The sequence below is a fragment of the Rhipicephalus microplus genome, chromosome 10, assembly GCF_043290135.1.
Source record: "Rhipicephalus microplus isolate Deutch F79 chromosome 10, USDA_Rmic, whole genome shotgun sequence".
NCBI classification, from domain to species: Eukaryota; Metazoa; Arthropoda; class Arachnida; order Ixodida; family Ixodidae; genus Rhipicephalus; species Rhipicephalus microplus.
In genome coordinates, this window is record NC_134709.1 from 65,074,881 (window position 1) to 65,091,625 (window position 16,745).

The window sequence follows — 16,745 nt, forward strand, 5'->3', positions numbered from 1 at the left end:
GGGCACAGTGATGACGGTACCAAATCGAACTTTTGGCCCACTTCAAAGCGGATTTCATGAGGGGACAGTTTATATACGTTGACCTCAAGGATTGTGCATTAAACTTTAAGTAAAAGCCTGTCTTCTTTTTTCTGTTTTCGAAGCAAATCGTTTTTAACTGCAGTATCGCCGACGTACGGTATACATAAAATTACCATCTGATTACAATGTAATGTACGTAAAGTGAACACATGCACGTTAAAGTGAACACAACGAGGGCACATTTTAAATGCAAAAGGTGGGGCGCAGTACAGAACAGGGTCTACAGAAGGCGCACTAGTAGGTCCAAGCCTGACGCAAGTGCACAGCCGGGCACCCCCCACCCCCCCTGATTTTCTTCATCTTTCATCCTCCTTACTTTTTCTCATTTTCTATTTTTTCTGTCTCTTTCTCATTTTATTTCTAATTATTTCTTCCTCATTCTTTATCAATTTCTTTCTCTTTCTTGTTGTCTCTATAGTCCTTCTTGTTTTTCTTTTCTATTTGGCTTTCTATTTCGCACTTTCTTTCTCTTTTTTTCCTTATTCTTAAAGGTAGTTTTGTCTGCGTTACGCGAAGCGCACTAACTTTTTTTTCGCTGCTAATAATAACAGATTACCATCAATGTGCCAGACGAACGAGAGGAAGGAAACTTCTTGGCGCGGGCGGGCGCTCACTCGTAAGAAGCGTTGCGGCAAGCGACGACGACAGTATACGACAAAATAGGACAACCCGGCCCCCTGAAGTGCTCAATAATGCTACGTATACGGCCTCACGAAGCAGCCACGCTTCGAAGCGAAATTTACTGCTACCCATAGAACGCGATGAGCTGCACCATTTTATCTGTGGCCTCGTCAAGACAGCACGCGGGAAACAGTTCGTAATCACCGGGCCTTCTCTGAAACCGTGAACGAAAAAAAAAAAAAACCAAGCGGTACTCACGTTTTAAACAGGTACAGAATGCCTGCGCAATCTCGTGGTGTCAACACGCGTTGCACGACCCCTTCAAGGCGAAGAGGCCGACACATGGACACAGAATCCGATGACAGAGTCCGACGCACAAACAGTTAACAGAGAGTACAAGCAGTGGAATACTTCCAGAGAATATCGCAATGCTCACGGCCTATAGGCGGCGCGCCGTGCACTCCAAGATGGCTGCGGAGGAATGATCAACCCGTGAACTCGCATAAGAAAAGATAGGACGCACAGACGTACTCCCCGTGCCGCTTTAACCGGATGAACTGTTGATCGTCAAATGAGTGTATATCGGAACAAAGTACTTTCCCAACCGATAGGAACTGCGAAATACTCTCTACCTCATTTCTTGCCGCGGTGCAAAGGGTGGCGGTGTCAGCTGATCGACCGTGTATCAACGATGCTTGGCGTAATCCAGTGCGTGGCACAGAAAACTGCGCGAACTAGCATTCCCGTATAAACTGAACGGCACTCCGAGATAATTGGTGGCGAGCCTGCCCGACGGATTTGCCGCAGTGGTGATCCACTAGCGAATATAGCGCGCCGTCGCGGCTGCACAGGACTGAATGTTTAAAGTAGCGATCATTTGCGAACATATTACGCCGTCGTCATTACTTGAGCTGTAAGCATCATGCCGCTGCTTCTTCAACGGAACACAAGCTTTTAACTTCCCATTAAGTAGCGCTTGTGTCACAGTCATGATCAGACTAACTGTACGCAATTGTCTGCACTCAGATGTTGCAGGTCGCATCAGGACGATCGGAACAAGGATAGGCACGCGTACGCATTTCGCAACGTCAAAATTGCAAAAAAAAAAATTGTCGAACAACAACGTCATTCGGATGGCACCAGTGAAGTTCGGGAGAAGTTAGCGTGGGCTGTAGTCGTAACTGCATATTTCATGGCTCTAACCATTTCGCTTCGCTGGTCGAGCTCGAGCGTGTTGGCGGCATGCGGTGCTTTGTAATATCCACTGTAATTGCGATACATTCAATGCACAAAAACGCATGCTTTTATTTGGAGCTCTCTGAAGAATATTACACAATAAACACAATCAAAGAGACTTACGAGCGTGAATACACATTAACGCATGACGGGACGTGAAGTGCAACTCTCTGCTTGTGAGCTAACAGCTGATCGTTCATCGTCGCTGCCATGCTCAGCGCGTTGACAACCATCTACGTCCAGTCAAAAATCCTCGACATCAAGACGGTTTCTTTTAACATCACTGCTGAAAGTAATCTGGGGAATTATCTCCACCAAACGACTTTTATAGCACCAATAACGCGTCATTCATCACGCAGTACACAAATAGGAGGGTTGCACATGACGTCATCCGCTTGAGGCGCTAGCGGCGTTTGCCTCTACCGCCATGTCAGTGGTCTAAGCGCGCCCTTTTTGAAGCGGTGAGCGGCAGTGAGAGGTTGTGTGCGTGCCGCTACGTACGGTACCAACGTGGTGAAATTCGACTGAGTGCTTACGCGCGTGACTTCCGAAGTCCGGCGAAACTTCGCTACGAACATAAGGTTCACATTTGCGGCGGATATCGACCCGTTCGACTTCAGCAGCGATGAAGCTGTGTGGGATGTGAAGTGTTATTTCCGCATCACGCTCACGGACATTAAGGACCACCTTGTTGGCGGCACAAGCTTTGCAACAAGGGACGAGCTTAAGGCCTGTAAATTGATGGACGCCCAAAACTATGTCACTAGCGGATGGGTCCAACAGCATCGAGTTAGAGACCTCGGAGACGGCCGCCGCGTCGTCGTCGGAAACGTGACTGCTTTTCCTTGCTCAGTGGTCGGACGAATAATTCTTTCGGACGCATTCTCATGACCAGCCTTCTCACTCGACTGATTGTGGCAACCAAATAAGGCACAGTTCACCATTATGAGCCCAGGAATCTTGCACAGGCGCGCAGCCGTGAGTGTACCACGTATGTTCTGCGACTGCTTGCCCGCGGCGGCAGGGAGGGAGTCCACAAAGATGGATGCGCTGCCTCTTCGACGCTGGCGCCATCTCGTGGGCCACGCCCCTGTGCAACCCTCCTATACGGTGTCACTGACCACGTTTATCTGAGGGTGAGAAGATCATTTCGCTCTGATACACGATAAAAAAGGAATCGCTTGCAGTGTGCTGCCATCTATCAACGAACGTAAAAAACAGATGGCGCAGCGTAGACCATGGTTTGGAAACGCAAATCACGCGTCTGCGCTATTTTCCGCGTACGATGAATGTTATGAGATTCATGCACTACAAAATCACTGACGAATGCTAAACGGACGTAAAACAAGGCGAGTTTTAACTGAAAAGGTCAAACGATGCCATTTAACTATCCGAAGTGGCTACAGGAAATCTCGCGAAGCTGATATGTGTGCTATGCGGGCAGTATTCGAAAGCGAGAGTTGCGACGTACCTTCTCGAAAATTTCGCATCTCCCGAGAAGGAATCAGATTTATCGTGTGACGGTCGGTCCGGTATATTCACTGATGCACAAAACATACAAAGTGGTTTGTGCTTGTTTCTCGCTAACGCGTTAACACTGCGGCTAGCCGAACAAAGGATCATTGAAAGCGTGTGTCTACTGATCATCCTTGAGAGGACGCTCCTGAATTCCACTGGGAGGCGTGAAAGTCTAAGAACATTGAGAATACTTTTGTTAGAAGGACAATTAATGTTTAGGCGCCTACGATGTTTCTGACCCCTACTGAGTACCAACGCAACCACACATTTGTTCCAGCTTTCGGTTATGCATGTTTCGGTTTCGATATTGTGGGCTCTTGGGCGTCGTTCTCGGTGCGTTTCCCGCGAAGACTGTTTTCTTTTTATTGTTTGGGAAATGTATGCATCTAGTGTTTAAACGTACGACACTGCGCGTCAGTGGGAATCTTTGCACAGACGAGTCCGCTGTTAAAAGGGACAGCTGCGTGCTAAGCATACTTAGATTTCGCTATCTTTAGATTTCGCTATGTATAGGAATACTGGTGGTTGAGAGTTCTGACTCCCCTTGACAGATTTGTGAAGGGCATGAAGACGTGTCTTCATCTTGCTCTAAAGAGCCAGCAATAGGAATGGCGATCATTCGAGTGTTGCCTCTAACAGTTGACTGTACTGCACATTCAGTGCTACGCGATTAGGTTTAAATGCGCGAGAAACACATTAAGGAGGGAACTGCTAGTATCAAGTGCGTGGTCCCCCTAGCTCAAGTTGTCCAACTTACAGAAGGGTTGACAGGCGGGCTAGTTGGTACAAATTCTTAATGAAAAAATTGGAAGCGCAAACCAACGGGACACAAGAGAAGAGACAAACAAGCGCAGACTGAAACTCAGATTATTCAGAGAAGAAATTATATACCAGAAAGATGAGAAAGGAAAAAAATCGGAGAGAAGGTTCCACCATGATCAGGTGTCGTCCAGAAATGAGATTTCACAATCTAACAGTGCTATAGACGGTGAACTAACACAACTATCAATATTCTTTTAAATAAAAAAGGCTTCCGCAATATCTCTAGTGTTCGTGTCATGATGGCTGTATAAGACAAATGTGCGCGAAAATTCAGGTACGCAGCCACACTTTTTGCAATGGCCGGACAAATGTAAACCCGGGGCTGAATTCAGCGCATTGTAGTGTTCTCGCAGGCGAACATTCAAGCAGCGCCCAGTCTGTCCAATGTTCAACTTAATCTCTCGTCAATTCGAATCATGTAGACCCCTAAATTACTGATCAAGTTTCATTTTGCTGGGCTGTAATTATGAATCTCAGGCCGCGAGGGAGGAGTATTCTAGGAAGAGCAGGAAATATATGAGCACAGCAGTAGGATATGGAGACTGGGAACTTAGGCGGCGCTGTGTTTTGAATACGATTACTCCTTGGGGGGGGGGGGGGGGGGGTGTATTCTCGGCTCTGTTTGGCCTCGCGTGGCTTGAAGCCACTTTGTCACGAGACAACAATCAAAACATGTTCATTTCACCACCTTAACCTTTTAGGCTCACAAATTGAAATCGAGTCATGAAGTTCACAAATGTTTGTTCTTTTATTCGAAACAAAACCAAAATATAGCAACAAACAAAATCAGACGTGCTTTTAAAGCCAGCAAGCATAAGACTATAGGCAAATTTGTTCACTACCCATCATTCCCATGATCGCTGAACGATCGCAGTGCTAGAGTAATTTCAGGAAATGCTATGATCTAGAGAAGCAGGTGCAAAAAAAGTCTGAATATCATGACCATGGCCACAATTCGGTAGTTTCATTAGTGAATGATCCATTACAACATTTTACTTTTCAAACCTCTCATCCTTCTTATGCTTAGATCGAATGCTGGGACTAATTGATTGATATGTGGGGTTTAACGTCCCAAAACCACCATATGATCATGAGAGACGCCGTAGTGGAGGGCTCCGGAAATTTCGACCACCCGGGGTTCTTTAACGTGCACCCAAACCTGAGCACACGGGCCTACAACATTTCCGCCTCCATCGGAAATGCAGCCGCCACAGCTGGGATTCGAACCCGCTACCTGCGGGAATGCTGGGAGTAATTAGGGCAGCTAGTGTTATGCGGGGTCGAGGAGCAGGAGGGTTGCTCGTAGTTAAATTCACAAGAGGAGAGGAAAGTGGAACATTGCACTGGATAGACGAACAAAGGCGAATGACACAACAACACAAAATGAACAAGGAGCTTAGGTAGCCTTAAATCCCACGCCTAACGCTTGTGTACGTGCTTCTAAAGCGCCGTCGCTAAACCTGAAAACAACGTAGAATGAGGCAGCCTATGTTTACGCCATAATTTAAGACGTACGACTGCCTGGTCGAGACAGCAGCTTACGAACTGAACTGAACTGCGCGTTCTCTTCTCCATCTACGTCGGCTGCGGTCACCACTATGGACGCCACAACACCTGCGAAGAGATTGAGGAAGATATATATACGTAAAACGAAAGCGAAGGCGTTCGAGAGGGACAACGTGTCCCGAGGAATGCAGAAAAAAATGTGCTTTCCGCATTCTCCTGCAGTTTACGTTTCACTGGCGGTGCACCAAAAAAGGAGGCCAGCCCGGAGCTTGCAGTCAAGCAGGCTGGAATGAAGCACGGGCAATAAAAAGAAAGACTGATAGGAAACGGAAGGAGTCGAGTGAAAGACGAGAAGACCGCGAGGTTCCTCCTGCCACCTGGTTTCTTCTGTTCCGATGACTCTCGCATCAAGTGAGTGCATGGTGTGAAGGGGGCACGGCTCGTTGACTTCTCAGAGGGGTGTGCGGGGGGCCATTCTCTCCTCCCCCTCACAAACATACAAGCCCCGCAACGCGGGCGACAGACAGGAGCAACCAAATCCCGTCGTTGACTTCTCACACAAACCCCTGCTGCTACTAAGGCGTTGACAGACAAGAGGAGGCAAGTCGACTGTACACGGATGAGAGGGAATACCTCGGATGGCGCGGAGAAGAGAAGGTAAGAGGCGAGGCACACTGAACGCTGGGAAGATCTTCCTACTAAATCCACTCGCATGCCGAAACGCTGCTGCCGTCTGCGACGACGGGGTGTGCTCGCCAACAGCTCAGTGGGGCACTCCCGAATAAAAGAAGGCAGCGACACAGTGGTCAGCGGGAATGAAGGGAACTATTGGGAAGAACGGACAAGGGGGTGTGAACAACACGGGGGCAGCTCGCGGGAGTAAAAATGTGAATGCGACACACGTGGCGAGTCGGGTCTCTGTAGGGGGTGCTGGACTCGGAAGGTAGAGTGGAACCGGACCTCTAAGGATGTGGGCGGAGGACGCAAGGGAAGCAGACGGTTGCGGGAAAACGGGTGACCGCTCGCAGACTTGTTAGGCTCGTCATGGTATGCGCGGCGGTCCTTTGTGTGTGGTCATGGAGTTAGTATGTAGTAAGAGCACGGTCTTTCGCACCTTTCTTTTCGTCATGCGAGCAGTTGAATGTGATAATTTACTTTTCGATAGCATTACCGTCATGTTGCAAACGCTGATTCCATAGAGCATATGTCATAGCTGCGCGTTGTACAAAGCGAAACTCGCGTGGGCAAAACAAAAATAGGTGAAGAGCCAGGATGCTAGACTTTATAACAGAGAGCTCAGCCTAGTTGGTACTAATCACGTACAGACTACCAAGAGAAAGGGCGTGCAAACACAGCCGCAAGAAGAAAGTCAGGACACCACCAAACGCCTACTAACAACTGAAGGTGCACAAAACGGCCGGAAAGAAAGAAAACGCGAAAACTTATCTGTCCATGCCCATACAATCTGCGAACCTATCAATCTGGCCCGCGTGATGACCTTCGCGAAAGATAACTGTTAAAGGATTTGATTTAACTTTTGTGAGAGTTAATCGATGGTTGGATCAAGCATTCGCTACCGCTATATGCCATGCCTCTATCAGCAGATGTGTTTCTTCGTTCCTACGCCGGCACTAAACTGTGCATTCGTCGAATTTGTCGCGTGCACTTACACTCTCGACAATGTAAACTAACCCCCGCATTCACAAACGCTCCTCGACTCGACTTTCACCCTTCACTTGACAGAGTTGAGCACTGTGCCGTTGCTCGGATGAAAATGACGATGCGCTACTCAAGAATCACAACAGATTATCGCTGATGTGCAGTGACTTGCCCTGCCTAGAGATGGCGTTCTCATCGGCTTTCTCAAAGGAAGGTGGAGCTTCGAGTGAAGGGGCGTTCTAGAGCACGGGGATAAGATTAGAAGTTGAGCCTCCGGTTAGGTATACCTGTTTATGTTCTACTAATCTCTGGTCAATTCAGCGGCCCATCTGTCTACGTAGACGCCACCACAGCTGAAAAGACCGTATACAATACACTTCTACGGAAATCAGTGAACTTTGTTGTGTATATTAAAAAAAATATCATTCCACTTCTTTTATTTTACTGGCTCATTCTTTCTCTGCACAGAGGCACAAAATTTACCTAGCTTATTGGCGGACGTATAGAAAGAACCACAACGCCGTATCTGCTTCCTACTTTCTTTAGCCTGTGAGATACGCAATAGCGGTAGCACATGCCAATCGGTCGATTAACTTGCACAAAGCTGAGATAAAATTACTTAACTGTTAGCCTTGACGTACGTGAAAGACGTATACGGTCGTCTACATGAAAGATATTTTAGGTCTACGTGACGCTGCGCATGCGTCCTACGCTAACTATAGTTGCGGGCCCCCGCTAAGTGACGCCGGGTAGCTTTGCACAAAGTATTTTAGAACTCTCTAACTGTGGGCGACTGTTGTGAACGCTAATTTATCTTACGCTATTCCAACTCCCTAAAGTCAGAAATGTGAGGAAAACGTATGGAGCAGCCAGAGAATAACAATTAATGAGGCTTTACGTCTCTAAACCACGGTAAGATATTGAAAGATGCCGCAGCGGAAAGATCCGGCAATTTCGAACACATGCGCGTATGTCCTTTTTTTTTCGTCGTCGTCGTCGTCGTCGTCGTCGTCATCATCATCATCATCATCATCATCAGCAGCAGCAGCAGCAGCAGCAGCAGCAGCAGCAGCAGCAGCAGCAGCCTGAATACGTCCACTGCAGAACAAAGACCTCTCCCATGTTCCAGTTCCACCAGTCATATACTCTGTATGCCATGGCAAAAAAAAAAACAAAAAAACTTCGGGGTGTTGGGGGGGGGGGGGGGGAGTTGAGGGCACGGTGTTCCAATCCGTAGCTATGTCATTTGTCTTTGACCATGCCGCAGTGGGTGTTGTAAGGCTGGTGATAATGAAGTTAAAGCAACGTAATGTTCAGACCACCACTAATTCTATGGAAGGCTCCACATACGAAAGATATCGAGCACTACGTGTAACAAAAGCAAGTGCCGGAACATCAAAGACATGCATTACAAATATATATGTCAAATGTATGTTATTTTCCATTCTTCAAAAAAATGGACATCGCAAGCAACTAAGCTATTGGGAGTAATGAAACCTTTTGCTGCTTATGCAGCAATACAGAAGGGAATTATTTCTTGCGCCTTTAAAGGGAAATTAAGCAGGTGCATAAATTTGAAATTCTTCTTGAGGTACAATCACAATTATCTTGATGCAAGTAGATGTGTTAGAAATGTTCAATATAAGAATGAAACAGGAAAATAAGCGCACAAAATACAGTAAATACATATAAGGCCAATCGGCCCCGTGTTGAAGAGCCATAAGTCGTGTTACCTCTATAGCAAGCACACACACACACAAAAAAAAACACGTACTGCACATGCCAACAAAGAAATTCAGAGAATACGCTGACGTATAGTATAACCACACTAAGAAGATAATCTGGTTTCAATGCCCAATTTACACTTGGCATCTAGTGGGGTACTTTGACGCTGCAGCTTTTTCATGCTTGACCTTGACGACCAACGCAAAATGTAAATGATATATATATATATATATATATATATATATATATATATATATATATATATATATATATATATATATATATATATATATATATATATATATATATATATATGTGTGTGTGTGTGTGTGTGTGTGTGTGTGTGTTGTGAGGAACCGGTTTATTCGGCCAGCCTCGAGCTAAATCACGCTGGTGATGATATTTACAGATGAAGAAGATGTACAGGTGATGATGTTATCAAAGAGAATAAAGAATCATTCGCTTGTCGCACTCACACTAATTCCCCCGCGCGGTGAAAGCGGCCGCCTGGTCGCTTGACAGTATTATGAAATGCGTCGCGCATAAGGCTTTAAACGAGATACGTGCACTATCTCAGTTCCTCGGCAACGATGATCAGGATTAGCGCTAAGAGGAGAAACGCGGTAATTCACAGGAGATGTCTGTTCGACCACCGTGTACGGCCCCATCAAGCGACTGATGAATTTGTCGCATAGGCCGGGGACGCGTAGTGGAGTCCATAGAAGAACTTCGTCACCAGGGGAAAAACACACAACACGGCGCGAGACGAGTCGTAGCGAGATTTTCGAGTGTCTTGAGAGAGGCCGGTGTTAATACGGGCCTGGTGACGGCAGTGTGCGAGACGAGATAGGAATTCTTCAGAGAAAGGAGCCGTCGAGGGTGCAGGGGCCGAAAGGAAAGAGACATCCAGAGCGAAACTCGGCGAGCGACCATGGACGAGAAAAAATGGAGAAAAGCCGGTAGTGCGTTGAGCAGCCATATTATAGGCGAATGTCACGAAGGGTAGAATTGCATCCCAGTTCGTGTGGTTGGGGTGAATGTACATGGCGATCATGTCCGATAGGGTCCGATGAAACCGTTCAGTGAATCCGTTGGTCTGCGGGTGGTAGCTAGAAGCGGTCTTGTGAACAGTGTTCGAGGCACGCAAAACTTGCTCGACAATGGAAGAGAGGAAGACTTTGCCACGATCACTCAGGAGAATGCGTGGAGCTCCATGACGCAAAAAGATGTGGCGAAGAAAGAAATCGGCGATCTCAGTGGAAGTCTCAGATGGTATAGAAGCTGTTTCTGCGTAGCGGGTAAGGTGGTAGATGGCCGTGACAATCCAGCGATTCCCATTGGCAGATATAGGAAGAGGGCCATACACGTCGATTCCAACGACTTCAAAAGGCGAGGCGGGACAAGGAAGAGGTTGCATTAAGCCAACCGGAGCAGTTGTCGGTCATTTTCGCCGTTGGCAATGGACACAGGAGGCGACGTATTGAATTGAATTGAATTGAATTGGATATTCCACCTACTAAAAACGTGTATGGTGAACGCTTACTACAGTTCTTAGGAGCTAAAGTGTGGAATAACATACCACTTCAGATTAAAGATTATAAGGTTTTCTCGAGCGCACTCAAAAAATATTTGCTACATGTAAATCAATAGTAATGACCATGTACTAAGCCTTACACATAGTTTGATGTTTTGCCTGTTCTTGATTATTTCATCACTTATGAACAAATTGCAACAATGTGTTCTATATGCATTTCTGAGCATTTACTTCACCTTAAATTCCAATATCTTCTTGTATTTTTGTTCGTTTTTTTTTTAAAAATCGACGTTTTTTGATGTTCTGATTTTTTTTTTCTATATACGAATTTTATTCTGCTTGTATACTTTCTCCCGTTAGACCCCCTACCATCCTATGGCTATGGGTCTAATCAGTGTTGTGAATTTCTTGAAATGTCGTCATAACAACCTCAATAAAATGGAAAAAAAATGTTGATATCTCACTTTAAAATCAGCACAACGTTACGAAGCGGAGGTAAATGATGCCGTACATGACTTCCATGTCATGGCTATATATTATGTGGGGATGTGCGGTTACCTTCGTCATCTATTCATGTCACGTGATACCAAATTCAGTATACATGAAGCTTGCAAAATGGTCGTTTGCACACTATGAGCGTGGTATGTTGTCATGTTCTTACATGAGACGCGTGTCAGGATTATCATGTTTGCAGCAGTCATATATTTTGTCATCCATCGACGTCACGTAACACCGAGTTGGGTATGCGTGGAGCTAACAAAACAGCCGCGAGCGCATTATGAAGGGTCCATGGGCCCTTCATAATGCGCTCGCGGATGCAATATACTATACTCTAATGTAGCGCTGACGCGCGCGCACGCTGGGCACAGCGGCTGCATTTCCGATGGAGACGGAAATGTTGTAGGCCCGTGTGCTCAGATTTCATCATCATCATTATCATCATCATCATCATCATCATCATCATCATCATCATCATCATCATCAGCCTGACTACGTCCACTGCAGGACAAAGGCCTCTCCCATGTGCCGCCAGTTAACCCGGTCCTGTGCTTGCTGCTGCCAATTTATACCCGCAAACTTCTTAATCTCATCTGCCCACCTAACCTTCTGTCTCCCCCTAACCCGCTTGCCTTCTCTGGGAATCCAGTTAGTTACCCTTAATGATCAGCGGCCATCCTCTCTACGCGCTACAGATTTGGGTGCACGTTAAAGAACCCCAGGTGGTCGAAATTTTCGGAGCCTTCCACTGCGGCGTCTGTCTTATCATATGGTGGTTTTGGGAAGTTAAACTCTACATATCAACCAAAACACTGCGCCTCCCTCTTTTCGCCAAGAAGGGACGCCGGGCGCGCTGTGACGTGCATGCGTCAAAGCAACTGAGCTCGGCATGCGCCTGCGAGTATATGGCAAGACCGGCGCCTGGCGTGGCACCGCCAGCGTGACACGACGAAATGAACGCCGGCGAGCACGCGCACCGCGTCACGTTGAAATTTATAGGCGCCTTGACTGTGGCATGTAGCCATGTTCTCACATGACACGCATCTCTTGATCATCATGTTTGCGCCAGTCACATACCTTCGTCGTCCATTGACATCACGTAATACCAAATTTGGCATATGTGAAGCTAGCGAAACAGCCGCGAGCACATCATCAGTGTGGCGTGTAGTCATGTTGCTACATGACACGCGTGTCGTGATTATCATGTTTGAATGTGTTATTTACTTACGTCGTCCGTTCGCGTCGCGTAATACCGAGTTTGGTACATGTGAAGCTAGCGAAACAGCCACGAGCGCATCATGAGCTTAGCATGTAGTCATGTTGTTACATGACACGCATCTCATGTTTATCATGTTTGCACCAGTATCATACCTTCGTCGTTCGTTCACGTATCGTAATACCAAATTTAGTATAAGTGAAGCTGGCGAAACTGCCGCCAGTGCGTCGAGAGCGTAGCATGTAGTCATGTTGTTACATGACCCGCATCTCATAATTATCATGGTTGAATTAGCCACATACCTTCGTCATCCATTCACGTACCAAATTCGGTATAAGGGAAGCTAGCGAGACGGCCGCGAGCACACCATGAGCGTGGCATGTAAACATGTCGTTACATGACACGCATGTCATAATTTTAAATGCAAAGGATTTCTTAGCGAACTTCGGCGGCTTTGAGCGTGTCTATCTATCTATCTATCTATCTATCTATCTATCTAGCCGCTTACGTTTGGGTGCTCTCGTGGTCACCCCCTAAATGTGACGTGAACCAAAATTAGCATTGGAGGGTAAGATGGTTTTACGAATATGATGCGCTGGCCAAGACATGAATAATATCACAATACCGTTGCGTACGTCGTCAAACATTTACCGCCAGACAGTGGCACATACCGAGGGGCGGGTATGTGTCGCTGGTATGTGCCACAGGTAACTGACACTGGGTATATACCCAGAAACGACGAGAACACACATGGGCAATTATGACGCGCGAACGTCAAGAAATACCCGACATCGGTAGCGTCGACCCGACGTTTGCAAAGAATAAATGTCAGTGTCCCAGCTGGAATCGAGCCCAAGTCTGCTGCATGGCAATGAAGCATTTTACCACAGAGCTATACGCCAGGCCTCGGAACTACTTTTCAAATAGACGCCAATCGTCGTGAAACGTCAATAGTGGTTGCAGTGCTGCCTATACTCAATTTTATAAACATTACATATGTACCCCTTTGATACAGCCGTCAGGTCGGGTTAACGTCAATTGTGGTTAGTTGCCATGCGCTGAAGTTTTTTTATGTAGTGTCCACGGCCAGCATCCTCGCGAGCATCGGTGCTTCATATCAGCTTCTGGTGTCTTTATGCCCTCTTCCCATTCCCCCAGCGTAGGGTAGCAAACCGGGCATGTGCCTGGTTAACCTCCCTGCCTTCTCTCTTGGTTTTCACCCCCCCCCCCCTTAATACGCATGTTCCAGTGGCATCGTTGCGCAAGTGCAAACAACTGGTTATGTAAACATCTGCAATTATTCAACTTATGTCTGTGCGTGCAACATTTGTACATATATTAGGCGTCATTTCATGGCGTGTCGCTCAATAAAAAAATTGCAACATGGTCACCTTCGCTCCGCATGCTTCACACAACGTTGATTTCCAGGTGCGTGGGATCTGCTGAATTTTTTGATGTTAGGGTCTGTCGCTTGTGTTCACCATGCCGTCATGTCATACAATACCAGTTTTGCAACGTATCATGGGAATGAAACCAATGCAAGAGCAGCAAGACCGTGACATGATAATCATGACATTTATGACATAGATGTCATAATTTTCATTTTATCACTAGTCATATGTGTTCTTCATACAGTCATGTTATGCCATACCAAATTTGGTATCGATACCATTATCGAAACGGCCAGGAAAGCTAAAAGTCGTAGGTGGCTAGATAGATAGATAGATAGATAGATAGATAGATAGATAGATAGATAGATAGATAGATAGATAGATAGATAGATAGATAGATAGATAGATAGATAGATAGATAGATAGATAGATAGATAGATAGATAGATAGATAGATAGATACGCTCAAAGTCGCCGAAGTTTGCTAAGAAATGCTTCGCATTTTAAAGAACGGAATTACTTGCTCTTGTGCTGCCATCCCTGCTGTATTTCAGCCTTTCTTATGCAGTGCTTCTCCTCTAAGAACAAGCTGAGATGTCGAGTTATTGGACTCCTTTACACGTATGAAAACATGCACTCAATCATACAACCCAATCACATAACAGATGCACTAGCATCAACATGCACAAACACACCACAAACAATAGTTGACGAGCATATAAGTATAAATCGAAACCAAGGTGGCACGACCTATTGAAAAAGTTAACTGTACACACGGCAACAAGCAAACGAGACGTTTCAAGTTTCGCGCTCGGCGTTTAGGCTTCAGAAAGTGTTCACCAGTCGGCGGCACCAGCCGTGGCAGACGTCCTACCCAGTGTGCCCCGCGCGCGATGCAGCCATGTTTACAAATGGCAGCCTCCATAGGGGACTCCGGCGGCGATTGTTTACTTAAATCACTTCTAATCGCACTGATTATCGCTTCAGATCCGTCGGGTCCATCGTTCGCCGATCCGGACATTAGCGGCAATCCGTGCCGACGTGATATTGTGCTTTCATCGCAGTGACAGTGTACAGAAGAGGCGATGAGTGAAGAGAGCGATACGACGGCCGCCGATGTTACGCTGTCTCCGAAACCCGCGGAAGACTGTGCGGCTGGCGATGCCAGTCCCAGTGCCGTTGCCACGGTAAGTGCAGGTTTCTTGTTTCAAATTGCTCCAAAGCCTGTTGCTGTCGTTCTTTTATGTGCTCGAGTGCTCTTAGAGGCGTCAGCTGCTGAACGAGCTGTCTTCATTTTACTTCCGCGCGTAAGTCAACTGCAGTCTGAAAGCCGCGGGCTATGTTTTGCTGCTGTCGTCTTGTATTATCGTCATTATTCTTTTTAACTTCGTATCTTGCCGCAAATAAATATAAAACGCATTTGAATAGAGCACCACTACCGCACTCATCAGCTGACACCTATTTCCGCATTGAATGCTGCTTCCGCGGGATGTCGCGGTAATCGCGGACGCAACTGACAAAATGTAAACCTAACATTTGCCGCGCGGTTATTCGAAATGATGGCGCGGTGTTCTGCTTGCTTTCGGTCACTCGAAACGCGAGCCATCGACAACTTCAGATTTGAGTGGATGATTGCGGAAGGGCCGTGGACCAGGTAGCGTTTTATGTGTGGTTCGTGCCGTTTGAATGGGGGGGATAACTGGACGTGGAGGGGATAACTGGACGTGGAGGGAGGGGGGTGCGTTGGCTCGTGCGTCGCGCGCAGCGTAAACTGCATTCGCACGACGGATAAGATCGCGGGCGGATCAGCCACGTGACATGCCACCTAATTCGGATCCCTCCACAACCAGTATTCACACGCCAAGGATGAATTAACCTTACAAGCGAGGATTTCGGCATTCCATCCCGAAGATCCCAACTGTGATTCCGGCTTCCGTCGTCTCATGAATCGCTCCACGAAAACCCAATCGGGAACGGCCGAGGTACGGGTGACTTAGTACGCTATCCCTAGGATCGAATGACGATTTCGTCAGTCGTGTGAATAGAGGTTTACGTGGTAGTACTTCGCTTAAGGGAAGGACCAGAGGCGTTGAGTTGCAATTTTTTTGTTTATTTTATCAGGCAGTGTTCACCGAACGTCTATTTATGTTAATGAGCGTGCCCTTATGTGTGCATGTTTTCATGCGTGTGCAAAATTGAAAAGAAGCTTTTCGGGGGGGGGGGGGGGGGTGAGGTGGCTACATTACTTGGCACGCCAATGGTGAGTTTTGGCTACGTAGGCATTTATAGTGTGTCGCAATACTGACAAACAAGTTTAGTGGTGGTTTTTAATATCTACTGTGCTCAAACTTGCGATGACGACTCACCCGAAAAACAAATCAAGAACAATAAAAGCGAAATTTGAGAGGATCGTTCAAACTACGTTCAGAAAGCCCAATGACTATTACGCTTCGAAGAAAAATAGAAACTTCCCACCCATGCCTATGTCCCGGGATAGAATAATCGTACGAGGAAAGCAAGAAAGTGCTATTTGCATGCAGCAATTAAGTATGGTAATTAACTTAAGAGTGATTTCTTTGAAGTGAAGCTTCATTCTGGGCATTAAAGTTATCCAACCAAAGGCCGCCCGGAAGTGACTAGTCGCACCTCTTCCTCCCCCCCCCCCCCCCCCTAGGTTCTCATGTCGAAAAGACGACAAATGGCAAATTTTCGGGAAACTTGTAAAAAAAAAAGCAGGTAACTTTAGCAAAGGGCTTTAGCAAAGCTGGCTTTAGAAATTACCACGCGTGTGCGAAAACGGACCGCGGCGTTTTTTTACACACGAATAAATGTTAGAAGTACAAGTGAAAAATGTAGAAAAATTCAGCTAGCCTGAACCTTTCGCAATCAGAATTGCTTAGGTTGGAGCAGCATCCATAGCTGCCTATGGTGATCATTTT

General features: G+C 46.6%; 1 protein-coding gene across 1 annotated transcript in view; it reads left to right on the forward strand.

Annotated features, from left to right (window-relative positions):
• The first annotated feature begins 14,752 nt into the window (after positions 1 to 14,752).
• Positions 14,753 to 16,745, forward strand: part of LOC119180631 (E3 ubiquitin-protein ligase RNF220-like) — a 63,599-nt gene continuing 61,606 nt past the window's right edge. The window contains exon 1 of the mRNA XM_037431743.2: positions 14,753 to 14,993. Within this exon, the coding sequence (XP_037287640.2) occupies positions 14,892 to 14,993 (102 nt within the window). The 5' untranslated portion in view covers positions 14,753 to 14,891. The remainder of the gene's footprint in view (positions 14,994 to 16,745) is intronic.